Source organism: Ammospiza nelsoni, chromosome 17 (assembly GCF_027579445.1).
Source record: "Ammospiza nelsoni isolate bAmmNel1 chromosome 17, bAmmNel1.pri, whole genome shotgun sequence".
NCBI lineage: Eukaryota > Metazoa > Chordata > Aves > Passeriformes > Passerellidae > Ammospiza > Ammospiza nelsoni.
The window spans coordinates 14,645,169-14,659,720 of NC_080649.1; the positions used below are offsets into that span (position 1 = coordinate 14,645,169).

A 14,552-nucleotide genomic window follows, 5' to 3' on the forward strand; every position below is an offset into this window, starting at 1 on the left:
CCGGGACCCCCATTCGGGGCTGCTGCATCCCCATCCCCATCCCCATCCCCATCCCGGCACGGGGCGGGCCCGGGGGAGCGGGGGGGTCCCGGGCCGGGGCGGGGGCGCAGGCGGGACCTCCCCCTCCCCTCCCTTTCCCCTCCCCTCCCCCGGCCCGTCCCCTCCTCCTTCCCCTCCCGCCGAGGGCAGCGGCGCCGGCCCGTCCCGTGCCGGGCTCGGTGGGCTCGGCCGCGCTGCCCCCTCCGCGTGCGGGGGTCGCGGGTGGGCGGCAGCCCCGGCCCCCCCCGGCCCGCCATGGCCCGGCTCTCGGTCAAGGAGCACCTGGACGGGATCCTCTCCGACTTCGAAGGTGCGGGACCCCCCCTCGGGGCTGGGAGGAACGGGGGTTCCCTGGCGGGTGTCCCTGGGGTGTCCCTGGGGTGTCCCTGGGGTGTCCCGGGGGTGTCCCCAAGGTGGGGGGGGCTCTGCTGCCCTGGGGTCTCGGGGCCGGGGGTGCCCCCCAAGGGCTGAGCATGGTGGGGGCTGCACTCCCCCCGCCCGGAGGCTGATTGTGGGGGCGATGCTGCTGGCTGAGCTTTTGGGGGGCCTGGGTGTCCCCAAGGGGGAAGCGGGGGGCACTGGGGTTCGGTCCGGGGTTCGGCTGCTGCTGGGCTGGGGATCCTGAGTTGGGCTGAGCGTGGTGGGGGCTGCGCTCCCCACAGGGGGCTGCGATTTGGGGGATGCTGAGCTGGAGCCTGAGGGGCTCTCCGAGCTCTCAGCGCCGCAGGGCCTGCGCTCCCCTCCCCGGGTGGGCACTGGGTTGGGGGGTGGCGCCCCCGGGGGCTGCACATGGCGGGGACACGGGTGACCCCAGGAATGGGCACCGTGGGGGCTGCTCTGCCCCCGGCCCGGGGGGTGCGGGGCTGCTCTGGGGGGGCGGCCGAGGCTGCGGGGAAGGTGCGGGACCCCCCAGCCCGCGGTGTCCCCGTGCGCGCTCCCGCGTGTGCGCGCTCTGCCCGCGGGCCGGGGGCTGGGGGGGGCCGGGCCGGGGGCGGGAGGCGAAACCCGACCCGGGGGCTGCTGCTGCCCTCGCCGGGGAGGAATGCGTGCACCTACCCCGGGCACCTTAACCCCGCCGCTGCCGGGGACACCCCCAGCCCCCGCCGAACCCCCACAGCCCCCCTGAACCTCCTGGCGCCCCTCCTTCACCTCCCACCAGCCCCGAGCACCCTGCCACCCCTCTAAACCCCCTGGCACCCCATCTCAACATCTCCACCTCCTGACACCCCACCTTCACCCCCTGCCATTCCCCCGAGCCCCCATCCGTCCCAAACCTCCTGCCACCCCCGCTTCTCCCTCTGCCACCCCCACCTTGCCCCGCATCCCCTCGTTGCTGCCGCTGCCCATCACACCTGGATGAGGCCGGCTCAGGAGCCAGAGGCAGGTTTGGGGTGAAAGGAGGCATTTTGGGCGGTAACAAAGCACAGGCAGGGATGTGGGGAGGGGGTCGCGGCCCCGTGACCCCGTGGCCCTCGGTGGGGCAGGGCCGGACAATTCCCTGCCCTGGGGACAGCGGTGATCGGCAGCGCCCACGCCCCGGCCCCTGACCCTGACCCTGCCCCGGGCACAGCGCACAGGGCACGGGGCACAGGGGAGGGCACGGGGCACAGGGGAGGGCACGGGGCACAGGGGAGGGGACAGGCACGGACCCTGAGCCCCCGCACCGAGGAAGAGGAGGGTGCGGGCGGGCCGGTGCCAGCCCGTGGGTGCCGGGGCAGGCTGGCACACGCGGGCAGGATGCAGGGGCGCAGCGAGGCCGCCCCCACGGAGCCCCCCCGGGGAAGCAGCCGCTCGGCGCTGGCAGCGAGGGAGGCTCCGGGCCCCCCGCGCTGTCCCGGCTGCCGGCGCCGTGCGGAGCCCGCGGGCTCCCGGGGGAAGGAGGGGGCGGCTGCACCGCGGGGGCTTCACGGGGTCACCCCATGGGGTCGGTGCCACCCGGAGCGGCCCTGCAGGAGCTTTGCAGCCCCGGGGAGCCGTGTGGGGATGTTGGCACCGGGGCTGTGCCAGGGCCCGTGGCCGCTGTGAGGCCGCGTGGGAGGCGCAGCAGCAGCACCAGAGCGGGATGTGACAGTCCCCGAGCGGGGCGATGGCGCTGCCACCAGCGGGCTCCAGGGTTAAGGCCCGGGAAAGGGCAGGAATCCTCCCCGGCTGCCGGGAGGGATGCAAGGGGAGAGGGGAGAGGGTCAGGCGGGGATCCGGTTACTCGGCCGGATCCCTTTCAGGAGGAATAAAGCGGGCAGTGTGCTGCGAGGGGAGCCGGCAGCACCGGCCAGATCGACCGGGGGAACAATGATAAACCCTCGGGGACAGCGGGGCTGGGGAGGAGCTGGCGCCGGGCCGGGGTCCTCGGTGGGACGGGCTCACAATCAGGGGCACCTCTGGGTGATGGGGGGACACACATGGGGCAGGGCAGGGCACGGGTGCCATCGGGGACCACTCCGGTGCCACCATCTCTCTCTCTGTCCCCAGCGCTCAAGAAGTCGTTTGAGGCAGAAGATGGGGACGAGGCCCCCGGCTCATTGCTGTCCCCAGGCGAGAGCCACCAGCCCCTGCAGCCCGGCCACCCGCCCCGCCTGGGCCCCGTGCCCAGCCCCGTGCTGCGGACCCGCCTCGGCACCGGCCCGGCCACCGGCAGAGCCAACGGCGCCGGCGGCACCGGCATCGCCCGCGCCGCCTCCTTCCAGAGCCGCCAGGCCTCGGCCGCGGGCCCGGGCAGCGACGGGGAGAGCCAGCGCAGCTCCTCCTCCAGCCTGGAGAGCCCCGCGCCCACCGGGCCCCCCCAGACCCCGGGCAGCCCCCCGGTCTCCAGCCCCGGCCTGAAGAAGGTCCCGTCCCACGGCAGCGTGTTCCCGGTGGAGCTGGACCATCCCCTCCGCGGGGCCGCCGCCAGCCACGGCTCCCTGCCGGCGCTGGACCTGCACATCGCCGAGGAGCCGGGCCTGGGGACGCGGCCCTGGGGCACACAGAGCTCTGCAGCGCAGCCTCGCACCCAGCAGCCTTCCTCCTCATCCTCCTCCTCCGCCCTGTACGATGGCACAGAGACGGCCCCGGGGCTGCCCCCGGCTCCCCGCGCGGTGTCCCAGCCCCAGCGCAGGGTCCCCCTCAGCCCCAGCCCGTCCCGCCGAGCCCCTGCCCAGCCCTGGGCACCGGGGGAGGCGGCTGAGGGCAGGGCAGGGGCGCTGCCAGCACTGCCAGCCCCCCAGGCCGCCACCTTCAGGCTGGTGTCGCAGCCTCAGACGGTGCAGGTGAGCTCCCAGCCCGCCTTCCCGGGGGGGCTGGTGCTGCTGCCGGCCCCGGGCCCCCTCCCCAGCGCCGGGCAGGTGGCACCGCGGGGACCCCGCCTGGTGGCAGCGGCTCCCGGCGAGCCTGCGGACGGCAGCGGGGCAGCGGTGACGCCGGAGCACGGTAGGACTCGTTCCTGTCCCCGTCCCTCTGTCCCCCTCGGCGGGCGCAGGAGCCGATGGCGGGAGGAGCGAGCGGTGACGGCGGCTTTGGGGACGGGCCGCTCGCCGCTCCCCGTGCCGGCTGTGGGAGCCGAGCGGAGCTGGCGGCGCTCCCGGCCCGCCCGTCCCCGCGGTGCTGGCGGCGCTCCCGGCCCGCCCGGCGCTGGAGCAGCTCGGGGCCCGCGAGCCCCGCGCGTGCCGCCCGCCTATCGCCGCGATCTTGTCCCGCGTCCAGCGCTTTCTTCCCCTCGCATCCCTCGCGGCTTGGCACGGGGCTGGATCCTGTTCCTCCCTCCCCGCGGGCCTCGGGAGGTGGCGGGGGGCCAGGCGGAGCGGGGCGTGCTCGGCGTGCGCCCGGTGCCGCGGGCAGCGCTGCCCGGATCCCGGCGCGGCTCCCGTGCCCTCGGCTCCCGCCGTGCCAGCCCCGTGCCCGTGCCCAGGCCCCATGTGTCCCTTTTCCCGGCGGCTGCTCCGGAGGGCGCCGGGCGGGCCGGGACGCGGCTGCCGCTGCTCCCTGGCTGGGTGCTCGGGGCTCTTTGCCCGTCTCGCTGCTGTCGCGGAGCCGCCGTGGCCGGGCCCTAAGTACTGACGCGGCGAAGGCATCCATACATCTGCTCTGAATCATCCCCAGCAATGCCCCTGGCCCTGCTGCCCAGCCAGCCCGGCTGCCCGCGGCTCCCCGGGCCAGGGATGGGGCTGGGGACAGCCCGGGTCATGGGGACACGGGGCAACAGAGCCCGAGGTGAGACAGGTGATGGGGACACTGAGGGACAGTGCTCAGGGCTTACACAGGTGATGGGGACACTGAGGGACAGTGCTCAGGGCTGAGAGGTGATGGGGACACTGAGGGACAATGCTCAGGGCTTATACAGGTGATGGGGACACTGAGGGACAGTGCTCAGGGCTTACACAGGTGATGGGGACACTGAGGGACAGTGCTCAGGGCTGAGACAGGTGATGGGGACAAGGATGTGGTGTTCAGGGCTGTCAGGAGTGATGGGAATCCAAAGGACAGCAGTTGGGGCAGTGCCAAGGTGACAGGGACATGGGGGAACAGAGCTCGAGGCTGAGACAGGTGATGGGGACACTGAGGGACAATGCTGACACAGGTCATGGGGACACAAAGGGTCAGCAGTTGGGGTGATGCCGAGGTGACAGGGACATGGGGACGCGGTACTTGGGGCCAAGCCGGGCTGATGGGGGCACAAAGGGAAAGTGCTGAGGGCTAAGAGGAGGTGACAAGGACACAGGACCAAGCTGTGGTGATGCAGTCGTGCTCAGGGCTGAGCTGGGGTCATGGGGACACGGTGCTTGGGGCCAAGCCAGGGTCACAGGGAGACGAGAGACAGTGCTCAGGGCTGTGACAGGGACACAGTGCTCAAGAGCAAGCTGGGGTGACAGGGAAATGGGGACACGGAGCCGGGGCGATGAGGGGACACGCTCAGGCCAGAGCCGTGTTGGTGGCCGGCAGCCGAGCCCAGGCTGGGGGGACACGGGAGCCAGCGGGCAGCGGGTGGCACCGGCTGCCCTGCAGATGGCCCGGGGCTGGCAGGGGGCTGGCAGGCGCTGCTGGGCACGGCGGGTTCTCTGCCAGGAAGAGGTGGGATCGTGCGGTTTCCTCTCCCGGGAGGCCAGCCCGGCCCCCAGCCGCTGACACCCGCGGTGGCCCCGGGCACCGAGGCGCGGTGGGTCCCGCAGGAGCCCCGCAGGAGGAAGCTCCCAGCGAGCCGCCGCATTTCACTTCCACGCCGGGTCGCCCACGCAGGGCCCGGGGCGAGGAGGAGGAGGAGCGGAGGAGGAGCCGTGGGCAGCAGCCGCCCTCTGCCTCGCACCCCAGGAGCCATTTGGCCCCGGTGTCCGGCTCTCGGCGGCAGCAGCCCCGGCTCCGGCCGGCTCGCCCAGGTAGGGATGGCGCGGTGGCAGCGGGCAGGGGGTGTGCGGGCACAGGGGCCGGGTGACTTGTCCCTGTCCCTTGTCCCCTGTCCCCAGCAGCGCTGCAGGCGCGGGGTTTCGCTCGATGCTTCACTTCTGCTTCTGCTCCCCGTCCGTCCCCAGCCACCCCAGCCCCGTCCCGTGGCTCCCAGGGCCAGACGGACGGGCTGGCTCCGAGTCTGGCTGCACATGGGGACTGTCACCTCTGTCCCCTGAGGTCGTGTGTGGCACTGGGAGAGGCGCTGGTGTTTCTGGGTCGGATCAGCCGGGCAGGCAGAGCTGTGGTGTGCCAGGGTGGTGGGTGCATGCCCAAAACCTCCATCCCTGTGCCAGGGGGATCAGCTCCCCTGTGCTGGACCCAGAGCTGGCTCTCCCCATCCCGTGCCCGGGATAGGTCTGGAGCAGTGGTGAGCAGCCGGACAGGGAGCTCCTGTCCCAGCTCATCCTCTCCCAGCACCCTCCACCCTAGAAGCTTTATTACAGGCTTCCCGGGGAACTGGCCAATTAACCCTGCATCGGTAATTAAAATCCATGGAGGAGAGAGCACGGACCCGGGATTACTTGTCCCTGTCTGGAAAATAAGAGCATCCGTGATGAGTCCTGGAACAGGTCTGGCTGCAGGAGCCATTTGCCCCGGGGCTCCCTGGGGATGCCGAGAGCTCCCACGTGGCTGCCCGGCTGCTGCCCATTGCCAGCGGGGCTTTTGGCACCGAGGGCAGGGCCACGGGGGGCTCCGGACCCTGGGGGTGGCAGCGGGGGGTGCAGCTCCCAGTGTCACCCCAGATGTGCCCTCTGGCTGTGGCTGTGTCCTGGCAGGGCACAGGGCAGTGGCTGAGCCCCTCTGTGGGGGCTGCACCCCAGGGACCACCCTGGGGAGCTGGGGGGGACAAGCACCAAATCCCACCTGCTCCCTCCTGCAGTGCCCAGCGCCCGGGATATCCCAGAACCCGGGATATCCCATCCCATCCCATCCCATCCCATCCCATCCCATCCCATCCCATCCCATCCCATTCCATCCCATCCCATCCCATCCCATCCCACTGCTCCTTCCTGCACTGCCAGGATATCCCAGTGCTCTCTCCTGCAGTGCCCAGCCATCCAGAATATTCCAGTGCTCCCTCCTGCAGTGCCCAGTACCCTGGATGGCCCCAGAGGCTGCACCACTTGGCTCTGGATGTGTCCTGGCAGCTGCCAAGGCTGGCAGGGATGGGAAGGGTGCCAGGCTGGGGGCACAGGGGTGATGTCTCTCTGGGGTGAGGGCTGCCGTAGTTGTCGGGCTCCTCTCCCTGCTGGGCGCTTCCCACCCGCCGTCGCTGCCAGCCTGTGGAGCAGCGCCCTGTTGGCACGGTCGGTGCTGGGTGGGTGGATCCCTGCTGGGATGGGCATCCCGCCCTCCCCAGCCCCCCGGCCGGGTGTCGCCGCTGTCACCAGGAAATCCGCGGCTGTTTCACCACTTCCGAGGAACACCCCGACCCAGGGGGCGCAGGGACATCTGGGACATGCGACAGCGCTGTCCCCAAGCCTGCCATCCCTCTGGCACCCGGTGGGCCCAGGGTGCGGGTGGCTCCCACGCCGGGATGCCGTTGCCATGGCAATGGGGGTGTTCATCTCCATCATCTCCTGGCGCCCGGGCTGGCTCAGGCCGGGCCCTGCCCACATGTCCCTTGTCCCCTGGCTGCGTGGCACACGGACACGGTCTCAGCAGGTCCCTCACAGCCTGGGCCATCGCAAGCTGCCGCTCCAGCCCCGCCGGTGCCAAGCGCCGGCTGGCACACGCGGGGGAGGCTGCGGCGTGGGGGGACGCAAGCGCCGTGGGGCACTGCGGCAGTGGGGCGGGTGGCAGGGCCACCACCCCCTGTCCCACCCCGCCGGGCACAGGGGCTGCTGGGGAGGGCGGGGGGCACAGACAGCGCGGGGTGGTCCGCGGGTGCCAGTGGGGATCGTGCCCACGGCCGAGCACTCCCGCTCCCAGTCAGTGCCACGGGGTGATGGGGACAAAGCGAGGATTGGGGGTGTCCTATGCCGTGGGAGGGGTCCCCATCCGTGCTGGTCCGGCACTGGGTGGGCACAGCCGGGTGGGTACAGCCGGGTTGGCACTGCCGGGCTGGCATAGCCGGGTGGGCACAGCCGTGTTTCCGCAGCCGGGTGGGCACGGCCGCGTTGGCACAGCCGGGTTGGCACAGCCGGGTTGGCACAGCCGGGTGGGCACTGCCGGGCTGGCACTGCCGGGTTGGCACTGCCGGGCTGGCACAGCCGGGTTGGCACAGCCTCCCCGCCCCCAGTCGATCGGCAGACCGGGCGCAGGGGCTCGGCCGCGCTGGGGAGGGGGCTGCGGGGGGCGGGCATTGCCATGCTGGTCATGCGTGGGAGCCGCAGCCTCGGCGGAGCGGGGCTGGTGCCAGCCGGGAGCTCCGAGCGAAGGGAAGGGAAGGGAAGGGGCCGGGCTGCGGATGGCGCCCCCGGGACCCCCCCGGCCGTAGCGGGGCGCTGAGCGAGGGCACCGCGGCGCCGAGGTAGGACCCGAACAATGGCCGGGCTGGGAGGCAGCAGCAGCAGCAGCAGGAGGAGGAGGAGGAGGAGGAGGAGGAAGGGGATTTGGGGCTGCCGCACAAAGGGCTGGGGTGGGCACGGCGCTCCGGTGGCCCCGGTGTGGGGCACGCTCCGGGCACCGTGCCCGGGCAAACCCCGCGTGTCCCTGGGGGTCGAGTTGTGCCGGGGATTGCGCTGCACCAGCGGTGCCCCCGTGCCCAGTGCCGGGGCACGGTGTGGGTGCGCTGTGGGGTGGCACAGCCTGCCCTGGGGCCGGAGCGGTGCCCGGTGACCGCGTGGACTGGGCAAAGGCGCTGGGCAGAAGGTGCTGGGCACGGCCGCGGTGCCCGACGATCGCAGGGCAGCCGGTGGCACCGCGGGGTCCGGTGGCACGACCACCCCAAAGATGCCCCTGGCACCTGCCCGGAGCCTGGCGCGGGGGTGCCGTGCCCCCGTTGCCATGCCCAGCCTCACCGGGGCCCGGGAATGTGCCGGGGTTGCGTGCCCGCCGCCACCGCCGCTGCCGGGGCAACGCTGCCGGCGCAGGGCTGGCACCGAGGGTGGGCACCGAGGGGTGGCACCGAGGGGTGGGCACGGAGGGGTGCGCACCCGGGCTCCAGGCTCACCGGCTTTGCCCATCCCGCGGTGCAGGGAGCAGCCTGGAGCCCGAGGAGCGCAGCATGGAGCCGCCGGCCGTGCCGGACGAGGAGGAGGAGGAGGAAGAGGAGGAGGGGGCGGTGCCCCTCTCCATGGCGCCCGGCCCCGTGGGCTGCCAGCTCTTCGGATACGTGGGAATCGAAGCCGTGCTCGACCAGATGAAAATCAAAACCATGAAGACAGGCTTTGAGTTCAACATCATGGTTGTGGGTGAGCGCCGGGCGTGGGGTTTGCTCCTGGGTGGGGTGGGAATACTGGCTCCGATTCCACCATGCCAGGAGAAATCATGCTTTTAAGGGATTCTAAGGAAATTTAACTGATTTAAGTAGCAAACAATCGAAAATGAGTAATATGCCATACCGCATAGCGTAGTAATGCTGGTAGGTGAGCTCATCTCAACCTCTGAGATGCTCCCAAATGGATTTTGAGGGGCTGTCGCCTTGGGGAATGAATTTATTTGGAAGATAAACCAGACTAGCCCAATCTGGGATGCTCCCAGATGTGTACCAGGGGTTGTAACCTTGGGGAACAAATTTATTCCTGGGATAAAATGGACTGTCCCAACCTCTGAGATGGTCCCAAGTAGATACCAAGGGGTTATTGCCTTGGGGAAGAAATGTATTTGGGGATAAAGCAGAGTTATCCCAAACTCTGGGTGGCTCCCAAGGGGATATCGAGATGTTACTGCCCTGGGTGACAAACCAGAGGTGCTGGTGTCCCCTCAGGGCAGAGCGGGCTGGGGAAGTCCACGATGGTGAACACCCTCTTCAAGTCCAAGGTGAGCCGCAAGTCCTCGCAGCCCGGCCAGGAGGAACGCATTCCCAAAACTGTGCAGCTGCAGTCCATCACCCACAGTAAGGTCACCACCATGGTCACCACCACCTCCCACCAGCCCTCGGGAGAAGCAGGGGGCTGGGCTGGGGTCTGAAGCTGTGTTCGCAGCCTCAAACCATCCCCCATGCCTGCTCCCCTGCTTTTCCCCAATGTTCCCTCCCCCTGACCCACCTGTGCCCCACAGTCATCCAGGAGAAGGGGGTGAAGATGAAGCTGACGGTGACCGACACGCCAGGCTTTGGGGACCAGATCAACAATGACAACTGGTAGGACACAATGGGGAGCAGGAGCCCAGCTCCCTGGGTGGCAGTTTGGGGTGGGGGTTGAGCTCAGGTGCCGTCCCTCAACTCCTCATCCTCAGCTGGGACCCCATCATCAAATACATCAACGAGCAGTACGAGAGGTACCTGCGGGAGGAGATCCTCATCACCCGCAAGAGGAAGATCCCGGACACCCGAGTCCATGGATGTGTCTACTTTGTGCCCCCCACAGGTCACTGGTGAGTGGCCCCCGCTCACAGCACCCACAGGTGATGGGGTCACCATGGGGTGGTTGTGCCACCCTGGGATGACAGTGGTGGGGTCACCCTGAGGTGATGGTGGTGGAGTCTGGGGTGATAACCCCACCCTGAGGTGATGGTGGTGGAGTCTGGGGTGATAACCCCACCCTGAGGTGATGGTGGTGGAGGCACCTCAGGGTGACTCTGGAGTGGTCGTGGTGTGGTCACCCCATGGTGACAGTGGCGGGGTGGTCACTGTGGGGTGGTTGTGTCACCCTGGGATGATGATGGTGGGGTCACCCCAGGGTGAGAGAGATAGGGTATCAACATGGGGAGGTCGTGGGGAAGGTCCCTCAGGCTGATAGTTCCGGGGTCACCTCAGAGTGACCTGCCGTGGTAGTGGTGGGGTCACCCCGCAGTGACAGAGGTGGGGACAGCGTGGAGTGACGCTGGCCCTTGCCAGGCTGCGCCCGCTGGACCTGGAGTTCATGCGGCGGCTCAGCAAGATCGTCAACGTGGTGCCGGTGATCGCCAAGGCTGACACGCTCACCCTGGAGGAACGGGCAGAATTCAAGCAGAGGGTGAGGACAGCTCCCCAGGGGGCTTCTGGGCTGCCCCATGTCCCCCCCAGCCTGGCTCAAGCCCTGTGTCCCCCAGATCCAGGAGGACCTGAGGACCCACGCCATCAGCGTGTACCCGCAGGAGGACTTCGACCAGGACCCCGAGGACAGGGCACTGAACAACAGGATTCGTGTGAGTGCCGGGGTCCTGGGACCGAGGGACCATCCTGGGGGGCAGGGTGGGGCACAGGGACCCTGGGGACCCCAGGGGACACCAAGGGCGAGCACAGCCTCTGCTGGCAGGAGAAGATTCCCTTCGCCGTGGTGGGGGCAGACCAGGAGCACCAGGTGAATGGCAAGCGGGTGCTGGGCCGCAAGACCAAGTGGGGCATCATCGAAGGTGAGCAGAGCCCCTCACCCCCAGGCCCTGCACCCACGGTGTGTCCTCACCTGGGGGGGTGCCGGGCCATGGCAGGTGGCACAGAGCTGTGCTGGGCTCTGGTGGCACCCAGAGCGTGCCAGGGTGCGCTGCCCAGGCATCCCAGTGCCACCGAGCCCTCCTGCCGACGCTGCCCCTCTGCCTTGCCTTGCAGTGGAGAACCCAGCCCACTGCGAGTTCCCCCTGCTGCAGGACCTGCTGATCCGGTGAGAGGGGACAGGGCTGGGAGTGCTGGACCCCCCCGGGGTGACAGCAGGGTGGGGGGGACAGTGACATGATGCCCTTCCTCCCCGTGCCACCCCGGGCAGGTCACACCTGCAGGACCTGAAGGACATCACCCACAACGTCCACTACGAGAGTTACCGCGTGCGGCGGCTGAACGAGAGCAACCGGCCGGGGCTGGGCCCCCTCAATGGGCTGCCCGCCAAGGGCGAGGCCAGCAGCCACCTCTGAGCCACCCTGTGCCCCCAGAGCACCGCTGCACCCATGGCAGTGCCCACCCCTGCCCACCATGGCTGTGCCAGGAACCTGCCTGGGGTGAAGAGCCCCCCCAGGAGTGCCCACCTGCCCTGACATGGGTCCCTCATCCCCAAGCTCTGCCATGGGCACAGACCCCCGGACCCTGTGTGACATTAAAGGTTAATCCAGAGCCTTCAGCCTTCGCCCTCCTGCTGGACTCCCAAGTTTTGATGTGCCACCGCCCTCCTGTGCTGCTTGGCTGCTGTGGCCCCCAGGCAGGCTGGGGAAGGGGAGGTGCTGCCTGTGGGGTGTGCCCGGGTTGCAGATGCTCTCCCCTGGCCACCTCACCCACCCTACCCAGCCAGGCAGCTGGCACAGCTGGACTTTGAGCCGCTTATCGGGTGCTGGAGGTGCCGGGAGGGGAGCGGAGGTGCCGGAGGGGTGTGTAGGTGTCGCCTGCAAGGGTGTGAAGGGGCTACACCCAGCTGTGTCACCCCCTGCCAGGGGCACTGCATGGGTGCAGCCCCTAAACCCCTCAGGGTGACCCAGTGGGTGCTGCCCCAGGGCTGCCAAGCCCTGCTATCTGTCACAGTTTCGGGGTGCCCCCGGTACTCCAGGGGTGCATGAAAGGCCCTTTTGTACCTCCTGTCGCGGGCAGGGCTGCGGCTCGCTGCCAGGGCGGTGGCACACGGTGGCGCACGGCGGCTTCCTGCCCGGCCCGGCCCCGCCGTCCCCGCCCTTTGCCCAGCCCCGCGTTAATGATCCACCAGCCCCGGCAGCCAGCGGCGTGGTGGCAGCGGCAGCAGAGCCGGGGGTCCTTGGCACGGGCGGCTCGGGGGGGCTGGCAGCTCCTGCCCTCCTGCCCAGCCCCGGATAAGAGCGGCTGCGGGCAGCGCCCAGCGGGCAGAGCGGCCGCACCATGGCCACGCTGAACCTGCGCGCCCTCACCTCCTGGGTGGGCATCGCCCGCCTCCTCGCCGTGGTGCTGTGCTGCCTCTCCTTCAGCCTCGTGGCCTCCACCGGGCACTTCGGGGGTCCCTACGGGACGTGGTGCATGTTCACCTGGTGCTTCTGCTTCGCCGTGACGCTGCTGGTGCTGCTGCTGGAGCTGCTGGAGCTCTACCCGCTGCTGCCGCTCTCCTGGGATGACTTCACCTCGGCTTTCTCCATGCTGGCCGCTCTGATGGTCTTCACCTCCTCGGTGGTGTTCCCTGCCACGTTCATCAAGAGCCCCTGCAGCAGCAGCCAGTGTGCCCGGCAGGCCGTGGCCACCACCTCCTCCTGCCTCTGCTTCGTCGCCTACGCCCTCGAGGTGTCGCTGACCCGCGCCAAGCCCGGCGACATCAGCAGCTTCCTCTCCACCGTGCCCGGGCTCCTCAAGGTCTTTGAAGCCTACGTGGCTTGCCTGATCTTCTCCCTGCTGGAGACGGGTGAATACACTAGGCGATCTGGCCTGATGTGGTGCGTGGCTGTCTACTCCCTCTGCTTCATCTTCACCCTCCTCATCATCATCTTCACCATCGGCCGCTGCCTCACCTACATCCCCTGCCCGCTGGAGAAGGTGCTGGTGGGCTACAACGCGCTGGCCCTGCTGATGTACCTCACTGCCATGGTCGTGTGGCCCCTCTACAGCTTGGGGGGCCGGGCCCGCCCCGATTCCTGCGGCCCGGACTGCCCGTGGAACAAGAACCTGGGGATCACCTTCCTCACCATCTTCAACCTCATCGCCTACTTGGTGGACCTGGTCTACTCCACCAGGATGGTTTTCTTCAGGGCGCCTCCCTAAGGGCTCGGGGCGGGGCTGGGGGCGGTGGGACGCTGGGACGGTGCCGGCGGAGCTGAGGAAGGGGCCGGGTGCCTCGGAGAGCTCCTTGTGCCGGGGCAGAGAGCCAGGGCTGAGCCGGGGCTGAGCCGGGGGTGCGCTCAGCCCGGGGCCCCAGGGGCTGCACAGACAGGGGGGCTGGAGGGGCCACCAGGGGCTCCCGGAACCACGGAGCTTGAGGGGGCTTTGGGATTAAATTGGGTCATTTTTCACTTGTTTCTGCCTCCTCTTTCTTCCCCTTCCCAACCTGCTGCAGGATCCCTGCTGGGGGGTGAGAAACTGGGGGGCACCATTGGCACTGGGAGCGGTGGGTGACTTTGGGGGGGCACCAGGCTCCAGAAAACCCTTCCTACTCCTTGTTGACTCGGCACTGGAGTGAAGCAGGGCATGACCAGGAAAAGCCCAGCCCGGATGCCTTTTTTTTGGCACCTGCACAGAGCCCTGCCAAACAGGTTCAGGAGGAATGCAGCTGTTGGGGGGGCTGAGAGCCCTCCAGTACTTGTCACCAGCATGGCCGGGTCCTTGTCACCACCACAGTCCCACAGTGGGAGCCCTGCTGGGTTTGGTCTCAGCCACGCAGGCTGGAGTCCTCCTTTGGGGAATGCTGTGGTGTTTCCTCCCTGGGGAAAATGGGGAGGGGGGTGGCTGCCACCACTGCCACCAGAGCTGGGGGTGCTGTCACACACCACGGGGACCGTGATACCACAGGCTGGTATGTGGGAAGGAGGCAGAGGTGCAGGCAGGCAGGGAAGGTGTTCCTGCGGGCAGAGCTCCTGGCACTGCCCTCCCGGATGTGGGATGGGTGCCCGTGGGGCACCCTGGCAGGTTTTGGGGCCACTGTCCCCACGCTGCTCCTTCTGCCACCGCTTGTCCTGGCCACAGCCTGCGGCCATCCCTGCTGCCTTGGGGCCGTGTCGAGGCCCCTCAGCACTGCCCTGGGGCTCACAGGGTGACACAAAGTGGGGTCCCCACCACCAGGAGGTGGCACAGACTGGCAGGTGGGACTTCTATGGCCACTGCAGTGCTGGGTCCCAGCAGTGCCAGTGATGGCAGCACCACAGGGTGGCCTGGGGGGTCCCCTTTGCCCAATCCCTGTCCCCACACGCTGGCACTGATGGGCCATTCCCCTGCACCCCAGGCAGCTGGGCTGGAGATCATGGCAGAGTTTTGGGAGGAAATAACAGGAAAATGGCAGCGGTGAGGCACAGCAATGCCCGGGATGATGGAGATTAGCAGAGGAAGGAGGACGGGAGGCGCAGGGAGTGACAGCGGTGTCACTGCTGATGAGCTGTGCTGGTGGCCGTGGGTGGCACGTGGGCAGTGCCAGCACGTGGGGTGT

The 14,552-nt window shown here is 69.2% G+C and overlaps 2 protein-coding genes across 4 annotated transcripts; both read left to right on the forward strand.

Annotated features, from left to right (window-relative positions):
- Nucleotides 1–178: 178 nt before the first annotated feature.
- On the forward strand, nucleotides 179–11,588 carry SEPTIN12 (septin 12). Of its 3 annotated transcripts, XM_059484602.1 has the most exons (11): nucleotides 179–349; nucleotides 2,509–3,444; nucleotides 8,595–8,810; nucleotides 9,326–9,454; nucleotides 9,619–9,700; nucleotides 9,796–9,933; nucleotides 10,397–10,514; nucleotides 10,591–10,686; nucleotides 10,797–10,893; nucleotides 11,087–11,138; nucleotides 11,241–11,588. In XM_059484602.1, the coding sequence occupies exons 1-11, from the start codon at nucleotides 295–297 to the stop codon at nucleotides 11,383–11,385; spliced, it is 2,064 nt and encodes a 687-aa protein (XP_059340585.1). In that variant the 5' UTR covers nucleotides 179–294; the 3' UTR covers nucleotides 11,386–11,588. The 3 variants fall into 3 exon arrangements, with proteins under 3 accessions (XP_059340585.1, XP_059340587.1, XP_059340586.1); XM_059484604.1 differs by lacking the exons at nucleotides 179–349; nucleotides 2,509–3,444 and adding an exon at nucleotides 5,236–5,384; XM_059484603.1 differs by lacking the exons at nucleotides 179–349; nucleotides 2,509–3,444 and adding an exon at nucleotides 7,784–7,927.
- Nucleotides 11,589–11,807: 219 nt separating this feature from the next.
- LOC132080760 (myeloid-associated differentiation marker homolog) lies at nucleotides 11,808–13,177 on the forward strand. The gene has a single exon (XM_059484045.1). The coding sequence runs from the start codon at nucleotides 12,311–12,313 to the stop codon at nucleotides 13,175–13,177; it is 867 nt and encodes a 288-aa protein (XP_059340028.1). The 5' UTR covers nucleotides 11,808–12,310.
- Nucleotides 13,178–14,552: the final 1,375 nt, after the last annotated feature.